Source organism: Pezoporus flaviventris, unplaced genomic scaffold (assembly GCF_033815535.1).
Source record: "Pezoporus flaviventris isolate CSIRO_AGI_PZ_B2104156 unplaced genomic scaffold, CSIRO_AGI_Pfla_v1 ptg000090l, whole genome shotgun sequence".
In the NCBI taxonomy this organism is placed as follows: Eukaryota; Metazoa; Chordata; class Aves; order Psittaciformes; family Psittacidae; genus Pezoporus; species Pezoporus flaviventris.
The window spans coordinates 1,258,995-1,276,459 of record NW_026892638.1 but is presented as its reverse complement, the minus strand read 5'-3'; the positions used below and the strand labels follow the sequence as shown (position 1 = coordinate 1,276,459).

At 40.8% G+C, this 17,465-nt stretch overlaps 1 protein-coding gene across 7 annotated transcripts in view; it reads right to left on the bottom strand.

The window, feature by feature from the left end:
• Positions 1 to 243: 243 nt before the first annotated feature.
• ARHGEF28 (Rho guanine nucleotide exchange factor 28) overlaps positions 244 to 17,465 on the bottom strand; it is a 125,444-nt gene continuing 108,222 nt past the window's right edge. For all 7 annotated transcript variants that reach the window (XM_061475751.1, XM_061475753.1, XM_061475754.1 and 4 more), the window contains one exon: positions 244 to 1,342. In XM_061475751.1, the coding sequence (XP_061331735.1) occupies positions 1,182 to 1,342 (161 nt within the window). In that variant the 3' untranslated portion in view covers positions 244 to 1,181. The remainder of the gene's footprint in view (positions 1,343 to 17,465) is intronic.

Below are 17,465 nucleotides of genomic sequence, written 5' to 3'. Positions count from 1 at the left end.
CCGGCTTCCCCTCCTCCCTGGCAGAGACTGAGGAAGTCCTTGGTCGGATTAAACGTTACTGAGCAACAGCTAAAAACATCGGTGTTATCAGCATTGTTCCCAGGCTGAAAGTCAAAAAGACAACACTGCACCAGCTACTAAGAAGGAGAAAAATGACTGCTACTGCTGAACCCAGGACAGTGGGGTTTTCTGTGTCCCTTCTGTTTTCAGATTTCTCTGGAGGACCTGACAATGAACCAAAGGTACAGTTTTGCAGAAATGCACAGAACATTTATTCAATTTGCCAGAAGTGTACAATATTTCTGAAAGACAGAAACACAGAACTGGTCCTGGTTTCTTACTGCCTAACACACAGTAAATCCCATGAACCTGAAAGCAGGAAACTAGCTGGTTCTTACATAAGAAAGCAGAGGAGTTTCAAAAAGGTTGAGTTACCTAAAAGCCTACTATTTTTCCCCTTTCTTTTCTTTTTACCAGTGAGGTGGTTTCATCTGGTGGATTTTTATGCACAAGGGCACTTACTGAAATGAGATACACTTATAATACAATAACAAGCTGATTTACAGCATTTTTTCACTGAAACTGGCAGTGGTACCAAAATGATGATAAGCACTGGGACGTGAACAAACACTTACAATTATGCAATTATGTTGAGACCATAAAAACCATCCTCTTCTGAACAGTTCCTGAGCCAGAGGATAAGGAAAACAACACCATAGTTAAGGGTACACAGCACATTTCAGCGAAGACTTCAGCCATCATTCTTACTTTGCTGTCTTCTCACATTATGTAACAGCTGTTAGAAGGTTACTGATCCACATTCTGCAATCTCAAATAGCAGGCCCATCTCTCTCAGCTTGCCCTTTTAAAAAGAGGACTCAGGAGAAATTCAGCACCAGCTTTCACAGCTCTCGGCGGCATCTTTACAATTCCAAAATGCTACACCTTCCCTGCTATCCCCTTGCCTCATGCAAAGCATTTGAAATCATGTTATAAATTATAGATTATAAAACAAAGGCTTCAAAATAACTTAATTGTGATATTTGTCATGGGAAAATCTCACATTGAATATTAAATACTATCCTTAAAGCCATTTGGTCATACAGAGAGCAACTACAGCCATTTAGAAAAGCAAACACAATTGTATTTCCAAAGTGCAACTGAAACTAGAAAACGAGCCATCAGAGGTACACAATCTTCTCCTCTACTCCGTCTTCATCTTTGTCATCCTGCAGGCTCTCAGGCTGGTGGTTCAGCAGCAGTGCATCTACCCGTGATGGCTGGATGGATCCCTGGTTTGGAATGCTTGTCTGGGGACCCTGGGTCTGTGATGTATTCAGATCTGTAGAAGAGAAAGACATGTGACAATGCATCTTCCGTCATGATATCTGTTCAAGTCTGCCCATTGTCATCCAAGGGATGATCATTGTCACTGTTTTTACAGTAAAAGAAATTTATACCCATGCTTCACTAACCAGACATACAATAATGCAAAGGCATAAATGCGATCAGAGTTGGGCTGGAGGGAAACATGCAGTTCTTAATTAGTACCTATATTAGTAATAATTGTATAACCATTCAGCTTTTTCTACTAACTTTACCTGTGTTTATTTGCACAAACTACCTACTCTGTTGTTGTCTCAGTCCTTAAGGTTTGATGGGGAGATATCTGCACCCAAATACTAAGGAATTATTTCACAAGGATCTTGATTAGTTATCTTTCCAATTTTCTCCTGCAAATGCAGAGAATCAGGTACTTGTTTTTCAGCATTGAGCTCTGACGGTTTTTGTGATGATCTGTGCTCTACTTCAAAAAGAAAAAAAGAAATATATGCATAACCACAGTTGGGTTTTCTCCCTAGTCAGCTTTCTGTAACACTTCAAGCCCTCAGGAACTACACCTAAGTACTTAGCTTTTCCACACATCCGTATTTCTGCAAAGCAATTTTTACCATAAAAACAAGCTACATAACAAGGGAGCAGGTATCCTCGTACCTAGGTAAGGGAAAAGTCTGCAACAGACAAGCTGCAATACTTTTCACTGTAATCTTAGCCCAACCAATGACTGCTGCTTGTACATGAGAAGTGTTAAGTTCTCATTCTCCCTACTGCGAAAAGAACTCTGAGGAAAAAGGAGAGCTTGGCACCTCTCCCACAGCATGCGTAATGCCAGAAGCAAGCGAACCAAGCAATGGCTTCCTTTAAGCCTTGGTCATTCATGCAGACCTAAAAAGGCCTTTAATTCCTGCTCTGGTCCCTACCCCTTCACATATGTATGTGCAATGAAAACCTCTTTTAAAGGAGATGTCTGGATTTTTACATACCTTGTTGCTCCAACTGGTGGCAATTTAAATTGACACCTGCTCACATTTAGCATTCCCCAGCACATGTGGATATCACCAGTCTTGTTCACTGAGGCAGGAGTTTAAGACAAAACAAGCTTGCTGGCACCCTGCAAAGCCTAGGCTCCCTGGCTGCTCCCTGCCACAGGGTGTGTGTAGTGGTGGGAGAGGACTATGCGATGGGCAAGTGGGAACACATCACACTGCTGCTCTTGCTTCAGTGTCTTCTCCTCTTTGATATTCACACAGCTTGGGGGAGAGAACAAACAGGCTCTGGGGCTTCAGCTCCCAGTGTAAGTCACATGCATGTTATAACTGCTGCTGAGACTGCAGGGTCAGCAGCAGGGGCAATGCATTTATACACAAGTGGTGCTTTGTCATATGCAGTAACACAGGATGCTAAGAAAATAAATCCCAAATTCCCCTTCTTTTACTGTTTTACACCCATTTAAAGGATCAAGTTTTGGTCTTGATGAAAATCTAGAGTAAATTTTGATTGCAGGGAAGTTATTTGCAATACATAACACAGCAGGATTTGACTTCCTAACTTACTTGAACAGCCCTGCTTTATTAAATATGACTTCTGTATTTCTTTCTTTTTGATAGCCATATTAGAAAAAGATTACCTTTTACAGCAGAAGAAACCAAAAATATCCTACACCTGCTCTTCTTTATGGAAACTGGATACTCCAGTTTTACTTATTTATTTATTTAAAAGAGCCCTACCAGTGAAAGGTCCTCAATCTCCAGACATATATTTTGGGGTAATCTTACCCACATTAATATTCCTTTTAAGTTCTGTGAGTCTATTTACCTTAACAAAGTTATGTGCATAAGAATACCATGCAGTAAGCAGTTATTTGAAAGATCTGTTTCCAAAGTTTATGAAGTACATAATTGGAGAAGCCTAATTACAAATTTGAAAACAGCCCAGAAAAGAAAGAAAAACACCTTACATGCAGTTATTTTCCACCATCAAAACTAAACAGTAATTGCTTTACCAATTAAAACAGTAGCTGTTTCCAAACCATTTCTCATTAACTGTTACAACTCTACACAGCAGAGCTGAGGAGTGGAAACTGCCAGAGTTCTGGAAAAACAAACCAGACTCTGTCACTATCGAAATAAATGATTTATCAGTAGTTTAGCTGCTTTTATATTCATTTTATTCAATTTAATTTTATTTCATTTTATGGCAGTGTTCAAGGCCAGGTTGGACAGAGCCTTGGGAGACATGGTCTAGGGTGAGGTGTCCCTGCCCATGGCAGGGGGCTTGGAACTTGATGATCTTAAGGTCCTTTCCAGCCCTAACTATTCTATGATTCTATGAATTTTAAATTCTGTTGCATTCAGAGAAACCAAACAGCAGGAGAGCACCCAGGAGGTGAGAGCCCAGCTGCCAGGGGGTGACAAGTGGCTTTATGCACTGAAAAGGTTGTGCTTAATCCAACTGAAGAGGGAAGGTGCTGTTTCTGGCTGGCTCTGTCTTCAGGTGGCACTCAAAATGGCTCTGCCTAATAAAAGCACAATATGTCCATGGGGCCAACATACTCAGTGTGCTGGTGGAAAGGGTAACCGCTGTCTCCCTGCCCACTGCAATGCTGGAAGTAGTCGAGCCAAGAGACCAGCTGGTATTGCAGGCAACAGTGAGATGCACCCCAGAACAGCTGCTGGGGGATGGCGGAAGAATTGCCAGAATTGTTAATAACAGCCTCAGGTGAAGGGAGAGTGGAAAGGGGACCAATGCACCAGCCAGCACTGGTTCTTGTTATGCATTGCTGAGAGAGCTGCCAAGAAGCCTCACCTGGGCTCCCTAGCACAGCGCAGGGAAACCAGCTGCCCTTGGCCCCAAGCAGGAGAACGGTGGGAGAAATCCTCCTCTTAAAAACCTCTCCCAAATCAGGGAAGACACGTCCAAAACGAACCCAGAAAGCATCAGCTGCTGCCTTCTAAGGCACACTTAAAGCTTAGGATGCTCAAACAAAATAAAAGGGGGGTAGGAAACAAACCAGTTATCCCTGCAAATAGCAAAGCACAGGGCTGGCAAAGCAGGCTGCTACTGGAAAGCAATGGCTGAGAAACTCTCCCATGCTCTCCAGGTTGGGGCACCCACAGGAACCTCCCCAGCTCCTCTCCAGGAGTTTTCTCTGCTGCACTACGGCTGACACTCAGAACTTGGTATGGATCAAGAGCCAGGTGAAAAAGGACCATGGGCCTTTTATGAGTCCCCTTCATTCTATCTGTAACTCACCTGCCAGCATTAGCCACAAAATCATTTTTGTATTATTCCTTTTCTTCGAATCCAGCATTTACTTGTCCTTCTGCTCCCTTCCTACCTGCCCAGTGACGCTCTGGCAGGCTGTGTTCAAGTCGACAGCGTGCCCACCAGACCAGCACCAACATCACCAGCACTCAGCGAAAGCGCTCCCACTGCCCCTGCCCGCACCCTCCTGCTTGGGCTGTCTTTGCTCCTGTACCCCTTGCGCAGAAAAGGGCAAGCGAAGGTGAATTTACCCAGCCACGACCTTCCTCCTGACAATTTACATCAAAGGAATACAATTTTTCTTTCATATTTATCTACGTGCAGAAGCTATTCCCTGATTTCCAAAGCTCTAACAAAGCTGAGCTGTAGTTCAGACTCTTCCATAGGGTCTTCTGTGAGACTCCCAGTCCCCCTCCCTCCCGCTTCTGCAGCAGCCAAGGGCCGTGGGCTTCTCACAGCACCCCAGCCCCTGGAGTTCATGTGCAACCTGAAACACCCTTTAGTTGCTTCTCCAGTATGCAAAATTTCTTTCTCCTACAAAACTCCAGGCATCTCTTTCCTAAAGAGACAGAGCCAGTCTGCATCCATACCTTGTGTGCTCTAGACAAAACTGAACAGCAGACCAGAAAAATCCACTCTTTCAATGTCAGGCTGGTCAAACTCCCCAGCCAAGAGGGATGTGGTTGAGGCTGCAGACCACGTACTAGGTGACCTGTGACAGCACTTCAACATTTTGGGGATGTGTAGCTAGTTCAGCGCAGCAGTGCCGCATCATAGCACAAAATAAGTCCAGCTTTTTCACCTTTTTACCTCAGCTGACAGAATTTCATTAAAGAAAGAAAATCCGGGCATTCTCTTTTTCTTACACACCAATTTTTTTCAAAAGGAGTTAGAGGCTGTTTCTAACAAATTCTGAGATAATAAATCACAAATGGTCTCATGCACATGGACACATACTGCCGAACGCAACAGTAAAGACAAATCCCTCTTTCCCCTCATTTTACATCAGTTTAGCTCCAGTTCACGGGGAGTATAGGAATCAGGAAACTGCAGAGAGACACTCTACTCCCCCCAGATAAAAATACTTTCCTAGGCAACATAAATACAAGAGTAGTGGCAGACTGCACGCCTGCAGCACGTGGGGCCAGCTTTCACAGGACTCTTTAAGGGGACCTCAGTTCTCCAAACGGTGTCTGGGTCCAAACTCAGAGAAAGACAGCTCCTGGCTGAAAACATGCTAATGTTGTAATGAAAAGGAAAAATGTGGCATTCCACATCGTAACTACCATACCTTACCCTTCCTGTAGCACTAAGAGATGAGATTAGTGGCATCACTTAAACTGCTGGGAAGGTGAAGGACAAAGCAATGGCATTTGCAGGAATCCAAGATCAACACATACCAAAACAAACGCAGCCCCTGCTCCGGGAGAGGTAGGGGGGGATACAAAAGCCAAGTAAACAACTCATTAGTCACACTGATTCTCACCTCCTGTCTGTTGTCATAGGATGCAAGCACTTCCACATCAAATAAATGCCACAGATTTTCTCCTTCACCCCTCCTTGCCCTCCCCATGGAATCAGAGCTCTTCAGGTAAGCCTGGAGTGCCCACAATGACGATTTTGGGCAGGAAAGGAAGACATTATCCAGGCACCAGGAAACACTCCAGGCAAAAAAAAAACAAAAAAACAAAACAACAAAACCTCTCAAGTTTCTGTGTTCTTAGCAGGAAGTCCTCAGCTTTTCTCCTTCAGCTCTGACCCTAATTTCACAGCATCACAGGATAATTCAAGTTGGAAGGGATCTTACGAGGCCTCTGGTTCAAAATCCTCCAAAAAACCCACCAAACCAAAATGGGGAGGTTTGGGAGAAACAAACCACACGAATTCATGGATTCACAGAAACTGCATATACACACTGAATTAATTTGCTGTGACTTCCAGGTATCTCTGTCACATGTTGGTCCTCTTTACAAAATGAAATTTCATTAAGAGAGATGCCATTTTTAGCAACAAATGTGTTAAAGGTTGTCAAAGCCATTACTCCTCCGACAATAATATACAGAGGTAGTTTTGGGTTTACCACTTATTTATAATAACTGGTACCAGTTTTTGTATCAAGCTCATCTGGACTGACAGCTGACACATCAACTTCAGGCCAAAGCTATTTGAAATGGCAGAGCTGCTGCATTTAATCCCCCAACTGGCACTCATGCGTAACACAAAGCACAAGCAGACACCTATAAACTGATGTTTAGTCTACCAGGTCTGGGATATTCAAAGGAATTCAAGGGTAATGGGCTCTCTTTTGCCATTACAGTCCAATAGCAAGTGGCAACCTAACTCCCATGAGCTCCCTTGAAAAGTCCCCAGCAGCAAATCCAACTGGACCTCTTTGTCTCTAATGATGCTCCCAGCAGTTTCCATGCAGGTTCATTAGTGACAGGAGATTCCCCAGGGACGTCCAGGCACCTCGGCCTTCCTCCCTTTGCTCCTGGTTGAAGGCACTATGGCTGGTTTTGATAGCATGTTTTTAGTGCCTACTAAGACTTTCACAATTTGTGATGGTTCAGTTGTTTATAGAGCTAATGCTTGCTGGGACACAGGGAAAACCATGGGCAGCACCCTTTGGCCGAGACCAACCAGGACACCCTGCTGCCACATGGGTTCAGACCACTTAGTACAGAAAAGGTCTCCATATGCTTTGAAGATCTGAGGACAATTCCCAGCAGTTTCACTCAGACACCATTGAGACACGAGGCCACTGCGCCTCAGTAAATCTGACTTCAGAACGGGAACTACATTTGGTACTGGGAAAAATATTCTGAAAAATAAGCTGCCAAGGAAGGGGGAAGCCTAATCCATTTCTCAGCTGACTGAATAAGGCAGGAAATCAATCTAAGAATTTTAATGCTATTTACTTTTAACCAGCCCAACCCTGTGAAAAAGCAGCAGCTGCATTTCTTAGACAAACAAGCACCTTCATGAATAAAAGGTCTTTTCACAAAAAGCAGATGAGCAATTAGATCTTAATAGATCCTACATTAATTAGTCTCATCAGGTTTTGGAGCATTTTTTTTGTGACAAGACAGAAAACAGAAAGTATTCAAAGTCTATGATGAATAAGGTCAGCAACATAACTTCTTCAAGTGCGTACTTTGAATTTTTGATCATGGTAAAATTGGAAATACCATTATTCTGCATGTTTCTGTTCTTTGTTTAGTTGCTGGCTTAGGTAAAACAATGAATTCAGTTTTCAGGTTTTGTCTCACAATTTTTTAGAGAAAGTTTGGTCTGGAGAATTCGGACCAAGTTCTTGGCTAGGACAAAACATATATTTAACTCACCGAAACTGCTTTATCATAAAGTTCCATAATGGTTCCAACTCATTTATTTGAAACTTGCCTTAAAGCTCCAGGTTTTGTAGTCATGTGATGATGCAGCCATCTTTTATTAAAAGCACAATAAACACACAATGTTCTAACACTGGTGTTATCAGAGAAAAGGTTACAAAAACATCTCAAGCTCAGTCACTGCCAGTATAATATCCAGTTCATAGCACGCCCCTAGGTTGAAATAATTTAAAATTTTAACCTACTTACATGGTTATGTTATCAGTTGTGTTGGCTTTAAAGCACACAGCTTCTAAGCTATTTTTGGCATGCTGGTTTTTAACACGTATCAATAAGAGAGACTTGAACATAGGTCTGACTTGAGGCCATAACTTGTCTGTGCATTGAATACCCACAGTCTCACCTTGGCAGGGCATACTGCCTCCCAGCTGTCTGCTTCTGCTTAATTTATTTAGGCATGAATTCCCTATTAAATTGTCTTTGTGCTGAGCTTTGAAGCTTTAGATGGTCATTACAGACACACACATGGTCCAACAGGTATTCTGCTAACAATGAACACATGTTTTATTGACCTACTTCTTTTCCAGCTCATTAAACACAGCTGCACTCAAATGATCAAGAGAAAATAACCATAAAACCCCAAGAACACCCTTCCTGCAAAGGATCACAAGGAACATGACCAGCTGCCAGCATGGAGCCACTGCTCCACCCAGGGTAGTGGTGCAGGGCACTTCTCCCAGGGCCAGCACGAATGTCTGTCCGCTGACAGCAACAGCGGAGAAGCACAGGAAAACTCCTGCAGCCTCTTCATCCCAGCATCTAATGCAGGTGTATCTCCAGTGGGCTGCAACTGTTCACCCCCACCCATAATCTGGGGTAAGAAGAGGTTTGGCCAGTAGACTGAAGTCAAATCAAACTGCAGCCAGTGGGTAATGCTGCTGCTTGAATGTTTGCTGGGGAAATGGAAATCCTGTGAAGTTACAGACCCAAACTGCATTTCCAAAGACCTGGCAGGCAATGAAACAAGCCCCCCTTTCCATCACCAGCCAGCATATCCCCACACATCTCTTACCCACTGTCTCTATTTGCACCCCACAGGTGAAACACTTCCCTGAAGATTCCTCTCCTTCCCTCCCAAAGAGAGAAACTGCTAGCATTAACCTTGAAAAAAAGTGTCTCTGGCACATGAATTCATTCTCTTTGAAACAAAAAGGGACATTTACACATCAAAACTATTCTTTTGAACTCTCTGTTACCACAGCCAAACATTATTGTGCTGATTAACTTTGCTTCATATTTTATGGATGGGTTTGGGTTGGGTTTTTTTAAACTACACTTCTGCTTTGAAATAAACATTAAACCAGAGACCTTGGCAAACAATAGGCTTAATCCCCAGCTCTTGGCCAGTTTTACAGGTGCAACACAAAGGAGCATGCTCTGGACTTCGGCAAACGTTATCCTGAGTAGCAGAAAGGCACAGTTCTGTTACAAAAGCTGAAACAGGAAGGTCATTTACAAAACACCCTCAAGCCTCCTCCTAAGCACCTTTGTTTTATATGTTAGTTTCCCAACAACAGACCAGATCCATCACTTCTTACTCATAAAAAGCTGACTCAAAGTAAGTAGCAGAGAAATACTAAGGCAACAGAATTGCTGCAGAAGCAAAAAAAAAAAATAAGGCAAAGCACCTGTTTCAAATCAATTACATGCTAATCTTACCCTTTAATAGAAGCTGCTGCTTGTTGATTAGTGCAGGAAAATATATGGGCATTAAGGTAAGAGTGAATACCTGAAAGAAGCCTCTTACTTGCCAGTCAGAGATACTTGTTCTCCCCAAGCTCAAAACAGGGAAATACTTGATAATTTTTTACTGCAATTTGAGTATTAGCACAAACATTTTTAACTGTTTTTTTTTTTAGTCAGATTGGCAGGAAATACATGCACTGATGTTTTCTTCTTTCAGTCACTGAATAAAACACAAAAAAAAATTACAATTTGCACATTTACAAGTTTTGCATTGTAAGCATAGGAAGTTTCAGGGCGTGAATGAGTATTTTTAAATGGGTGCCCTTTTTAAATGTTTGCTAAATGCTTTGTGAACATACAACTGCTGTGAAAACGGTCTGCAGAAAAGCTGATGGGAAAACTATACACCAAAGCCAGAAAAAAGCACAATTATCAAAGCAGCATGTGCCTCCACACAGCCAAGTGTTTTCCTGGAGTGCATCGAACATATTTGGAGCTACTTCCGTTTCTTCTGCTCTCATTTGTCTCCACTATGGAAACACAGGTCTTACCCTTAAGTGTGAATTCATCACCACCTCCTTCTGCAGACCCTGGCTCTGCTTTGGTCTGACTCTCTCTCATCTGACCTCCTTGATTCATATGCTGCAGCTCTGCAGCAGCTCCCATCCCACCACTCCACAGAGCAGGCCACAGCACAAAAAAACAAAAACAATGCTATGTTTTAAAACACCCTCCTGCAACATTTTCACCTTCAGTTCAAAACTGACTATGTTTAACACAAAAGCCTTTTTTAGGCAATCTTCCTCTTCCCATTGCCACTGTGCTGTAATGGCAAGTTCCTCTGCATAGGGGATAGCTTCTCTTCAGTTCTTGCTGTCATCAACAGTTATCCTGAAATTCTCAACCTCAATTAAAAAAAATCTCGTTTCATCCTTTCCAAATATACTAGTTTCCCTATCTGTCGTGTATTCTTTAAGACAGAATATATTCAATGACTTTTAAAGGCACACAGGTTTTTTAGATTTTTCTATGGCAGATCCTAAATAAATACAGTCAAATCACATTTATTTTTGTACCATTTATGTTCCAGCTCTAAATCAAACTTCCAAGGGACACTCAAGGAATCTCAGCAGGTGACTGTTGGAAATATTCCTATTTGATTAAACCGAAGCCAATTTTCAAACCAGAACCAAGGCTCCTCCCTCTACTGCCCTGCCAAAAATTTACACCCAAAGGAAAGTTTTCTATAGCATCTGAGAAGGCAGAACAAGATACTCCATGAAATCTCCCGTAGCAGTTTCGCTACAGCCAGTATAATTTATGTGGACGGCAATTGGGTGCTCCTGTGATGAATGCCAGTAAAAGACAAGACAGTCTTCCCCTGTTTTTCAATAAATATTTAACAGCAGATGCTGTTGAGGAGGTTTCATATTACTAAGACATCATTACTTTTACACAACACGCTACAGGCCGTTTCCTGGAATATGTAAAGTATTCTACTAAATAATTAAAATGAGATTGTACTTTTAAAAATAAGCCAGACAGGTACACTTGGTGATTCAGCTACATGATTTTACAGGGTGTGTTTGCATACTCAATATCTTGCAAAACTTTATCATACATCAACAGCTTCTCCCAGCCATTAGAATGCATTATTTACTCACACTTATGCATCTATTTCAGGTTCTAATTCCATTACAAAACATTCAAAACATTTTTTTAATGTACTAAAGCAGGGTACGCAACCAGGTCTCCACCCACACATCACATCACGTGAGGAAACCATGGACCTCACAAGGTATCTTCCTGACATCAAACAAGTAGCAAGACTCTTGTTTTGTGACTGCTTTTCCTAAGAGATCATCTTCTTTCCTCCAGACCCACTGCCAATGTCACAGCTCTGCACAACCTTGAACTGGAGCTGGTTCACTAAAAGCAAAAGTCATCTGGAAAAGGACACCCTGTACATGGTGTTCTGCTTCAAAACCTGCTCCTTTTCCTCCTGTTTCCCTGAAACCAGTTATCTACTGCAACAACCTTACCCAAGTAAAGAATAAATGCATGCAAGAGATAGGGTCCAAACAATTCCAGTTTCTTTGATGCCAGCAATTCTACTGACTTCAAAAAACACTGCACGGAAGTTGATGGAACTGTAAATATGATGAAAACAAGAAAGACTGGCCATCATCCTGTTGTTTAAGAAGGCTGCAGGCAAAGAAAGCCTGAGTGTGGTGCACAGATTTACACCAACAGCAGTGCTATCTCTCAGAAGATAGGGATGGATAATCTCTTCACTCCATCACCTTAAAAATGTGCACTATTTTAAACTTCCCTCCTCAGGAATGAGCTCTAAATGAGAAGATTTTAGAAAGAATAAAATCAGCACAGGAAATTCTGTACTTATATTAGCATACAGAATAAAACCAGAACATCATTAACTGCCTTAATTAAAAGGTTATGCAATACTGCTCCATCTACTGTGGTTATATTCAGAAATGACAAAAAGTATTTTGAGATGAGAAAATTAGTAACAGGCTACAGAACGCTAGTGCTGCAAAGCTGAAAAGCAACTGTTGAAATACACTAATTGCAGATGACATATAATGACATATTTTTCACTTCAGTATCACACTGCCATGTGATTTAATCCCTTTTGCCATCTGCTTTAAACAAATGGCAGTGTTATTCCCAAGAGGAAAAAAATACTTCCCCTGTGATTCACTTGCACCAAGTATCCCTCAAACACTTATGTCTTATGGGAGATCATAAAACTTGGTGTTCTGTGGTAGGCAGAGGAGGTAAATTTGCTTTTACCTGTTGCAGAGTGAAAAGATCGATCTTACTAGTTCTAATAAACCTTGGGAGATGCAAGTGCTGATGTTACTCAACTTCATATTCTTTCCATTTCATTTTATTCTCACTGTAACTTATGTTGATCATTGAATGGGGCTCTGTGCTCACCTATGCAGCCATCCATCCTAAGAGTAGCAGGATATGTTGAACCCAGAAAGGGCAATTACAAATTAACTGCATGTTCCCAAGTTGGCATCTACTCAATTAAAAAAGACAAAAAGTTTAAAGCAGCTCAAAACCACACATCTGCTCAGGACTCAAAAAACAGGAGCTCTCTGGTCATCTTATTCTTTACTTCTAAAAGATTTCTCTCTGACCCTTTTCTCAAGTAAAAGAACAACAGAGAATTTCCTCACTGTTCAGGGTAAACAGTGAAAAAATGTTGCTATTAAAAATATTGTAAAACACACCAGAAAAACTCAGAACAGGCAGAAAAGCATCTTCACATTCCATTCTGCAGGTGGTAAGTGGTTGGCCTGTCATGGCTATGAAGGATGCCATTTGAACACGATAAAGTGTGTGCTGCATAAGGCACAATTACATTCCAGCTCAGAAGACGTGGGTCAGAAGTACTCAGAATACAGCAGCAGTAGTACAGAAATTCTCACAACAGTCACATAGCTGGAACTGTGATGACTTTTCTGTGGGAGCTAGTCATTATTTAACAGGTTTCAAGTGATGAAAGTGATCTGATTCAACAAAGTCCTCAATATGGAATCCCATTAGCCGTCTCCAGTACTGTCAGCAGTTAACTATGCTTATCTGAATATGGCTCTGAGTTACTGAGCTTCAACCCTTGCCAAAATCCTTGCTGACTTAGAACCACAGGGAAACAGGCTGTACATATTCAGATGGTTTTTAACGCTGTAGTGCAAAGCGTATTTCACCTATTTTTATCACACTTTCATCAGCTTTACGTTGTATACCTCTTCTGCTTACAACAAATTCATCCTACACAAATAGGAGAAAAAGAGCCAGGCCCCTACAGTGCCATCCTCAACCTCCCTGATGCAAACATATGCAGGTACTTTTATACTATGCCATTAGGCCATAACCAATGTTAAGGTAGCCGAAAAATAGCATGTTGTGCTAAACTCATCTCAATTACAAATGGGAAACTAAAACAAATTAATCTCATCTACAGTTTTAAGAACAGGTTCAATAGAACAATCACCATTAACACAATCTGCCTGAAGTAATAGGAAGGAAATTTCTTGTAAAGAATAACAAAAAAATACGGAGTTACAGGATACTACACATTGTTTCTGGTGGTTTTGCTTTTTCTATTGCAAATTAAATATTTTACACCTCTAGAAACCACTTTGATGAAAAACACTCTAAATTGATTATTTTACCAAAATCAAACTCTCTCATTTGCATGTATATATATATATGTACAAATTTCTGTCCTTTAAGAAAGACTATAATCACATTAGTCAAACAGAACCCTATTTCTGCTCCCTGGTTTTGCATTTGGCTGTTTATGGAGATCACAGGTTTTTCTATGGTCCCCACACAGATTTTTTTCTTGTTTTTTTTTTCACTACATCATGAATCAAGATCCTTCATGCTAACACTGCAGACCTCTGTTGGGAAAATCCCCCCACAATGAAGTTTCAGTGCAGTTTTCCAGATCTACCACTTTTCAACTCTACTCCTGGAGCTGCAACATCTGAATTTAAAAAATAAAATAAAAGAAAGGCAGTACCAGCAAACAATACCATTCACTTCAAAGCTTAAAAGCATTAAAATTGCACTGATTCCTGAAATCAAAGAGGTGAATCCATAGGTAAATCCTTAGGCATCACTTCAGCTAGTAAACCTGACATATCAATTAAATGCAAGAGTAATTTATTCAATTCTCCGTCTAGTCTGACACAAAACCTATACTTCCCGATTCCTAATTAGCCAATGTACTTGTCTTCTTTCATGCAGATAATTTCATAACCATTAGTGTAAAGCATTAACACATTTTTCTTTCAATCATATTTTCCCCCTGTTGACTGACACACCTTTTTGAGCGAGTGTACTCGTGCCAGTTTCAGCTTTGTGGGAACTTGCCCCTAAGGTCTTTAGTAAAGTTCCCTCCCATACACATAAAACAATGATATGCAATCATGATGCTAGCTATGTGAAGAGACATACATCTTACCTTAGAAAATATGAATGGAAAATTATACAGTGAAGGAATGCAGCAGTTTCCATTTTTTTTTATATTTATGAAGCTTAATTGCATAGTACTTAACACACAGTAGAATGCAGTATGATTAACTCCTCGACAAGTTCAGGTGATGTTTCTCATTAAATAATTCAGGGTTTTTTTGACAGACCAGACTTCTTACAGGATGCCTAATAATTCTAGGTAAATAAATCAAACCTAAGAAATACCTTTTGTGTACACACAAAGCTTAATATATGCAAGATCTGGCCATGTATGTATTTGGTACATGGCTATTTCTGGTAAACCATAATCAGTGTTGGTTTTTAGTTCTCTTTTGACTTACATTTAGAAATATTTTTTTAAATATTATTATGAGACTTTATACACATATCTGATTGAAAAATGCAGCAAAATGTCATGAAACATTAAATGTTAAAAGTTTCAGCTAACTTTAAAATTCTACCTAGTCTTTCTCTCATTGCATCTCTGTTGGTTTACATCCACAGCGATTGGAACTCACTATATCCTACAGAAGTGTCAGAAAATCGAGGTACAAGGAAAAAACATGGCCAAAAAGAAAAAAAAAGACAAAAATTAAATCAGGTCCCTTGCATGAAATATTCCTACAGCTCAATTTGATTCACATTGTTTAGGAACAAGTATTTACTTCATTTCCACGTGCAGAGCCATTTGCTGGGGCTTCTGATGCCATCTGTCTTTCAGGGGGAAGTTTAGCGTTCTTCTCATTCCCTGTTCCCCATACAGTGGCTCCTGACGCATGACAGAAGCAAGTCTGAGTCATGCAAACTCATGCACTGCATGATCAGAGCATAAAATACTTGTCACCCTCCAAATCACAAATGGGACTGTGGAATGTGATGGCACATCCTTCGGAGGAGGCTCCCAGCCCCGCCTGCTCTAGCAATATGCTGGGGAGCTTCACAGCACCATCTGCACCATCAGGATACTGCAAGGACTTGCTGTACTGCTTTGCCAAAGGCGCCCTGTGACTCGATCAAGGCAGATTTTATAGACGTGACTTAGCCAGAGAGACTTCTACTAGCCTCTTAATCTACCTCTTGAACGGGCGTTACAGCTAGAGCTGGTCCCCAAGCTGCTAGGACTGCAGCAGTGCCGTTACCAGGGTAGATAAGGATATCTACACAAGATGCAGTGACAACAGCTGAACACAAAGCTGGCCCGTTGTAGGTGAAGGGCATCTTTACACACAGAAGCTCCACCAGCTTATCTTAGCATCAGTGCAATTAAACTGGTACAAGCCAGTTTAATTAAACCAGATGCTCTTATGTGGGCTCACTAGAAAGCATCCTGGTTAGCTTGCATCTGACTGTTTGGCAGTGCAAGCTAATTTGCTTTTGAGAGGTTTAAACCCACATATGTGTTTCTTTTCGAATTTGCACTAGCTTAGCTAACACTAAAATGACACTTTCAGTTAAACCAGAACAAGTTTCATCAGGCTAATTGTTTAGTCTTTTTTCTTATTATATTTTTTAGAAATATTAATCTCTTTTACTGATCAGTTTGTTTTGCTGGTTGTGGTGATGAGAATAGCCTGCCCTATGATTATAAAATGCTAGTTTGGCAATCCACATACCAAGGACTACTAAGTCTGTAGTGGATGTCTGCTTAATACATTACAAGGAGTGCAAAGGAGCAAGTTCCTTAATCAACGACTTCATTTAAACAAACTCAAGATTTGGCCTAAGACAAAGACAAACACTGTATCTGTTCACGTTTTCAACTCCTGATCCTGCTGCCGCCACTGTTCTTTGCTGTGACCTTACTTTCTTACAACTGGTGTGAAGACAGAAGTTAACCTGCAATGCCAGCTGCACTGCCTGGGAGCTCAGGCACTGCTGCAGCATTGATTTGCCATGCCTCACCTGAATTTCACAGGTGTGCAGAAAAAAAACACCAGATTGCTTACTCTGTTACACCAGAAGTACACCATTATCCCTGAAGACTTTTTAGCTGTTGTATTTTTACATGCTGCTCTACAATTCACAACAATGAAAGAATGAAAACACCAAGTAAGATCAAAACTAGCATTGTGTAACATGAGAAATAAACCCCAGATAACTTAAGAGTTTGTCATTAGAGTGTTTTTCAATCTTCAGGGCATTTTCAGTGCAATGCAGTACTTAGGTGGCTTCTTCCATCCATTTTATTAGCCACTATCAGTAACTGCCATGCAATCTACTGTCTTTGGGAGTTACAGTAAAATACAAGAATAAAGAAAGGTAACGCAGTATGAGCTATTTTACTAACATGGAAACTTACTGTCAAAGATTATATTATCCCTGATGTACATTTCTTTCCATGACTACAGGGTCTTTCAAGACATTCCCATTCTACATGAAGAAAGAAGGTGTTTTACCACTGATTATCATTTGAAGATAGTAAATCAAAAGCTATTCTAACTAGAAATCATTGAGTAATGGATGCATGTTCTAAAACAGCCAAAAAATGCACTTGAAACAGCAAGAGTGACTTCAGCTTCAAAAAAAAAAAAAAAAAAAGTCAAAAAACATTGGGACAGGATTTGGAGAGAACTACATTCTCAGTACCGTTATGCAGACACAAACAGGAATTTGTGATTTTTCTCTTTTTGCAAAAGTTTTCTGTATTTCTGTTCTGCTCATTTTCTCACCTATGCTCAACAAATATGCAAATAAGCAGGCAATTTTTTTTAGCAAAATCTATTGCTTCCACCACTACCAAGCTGTTTT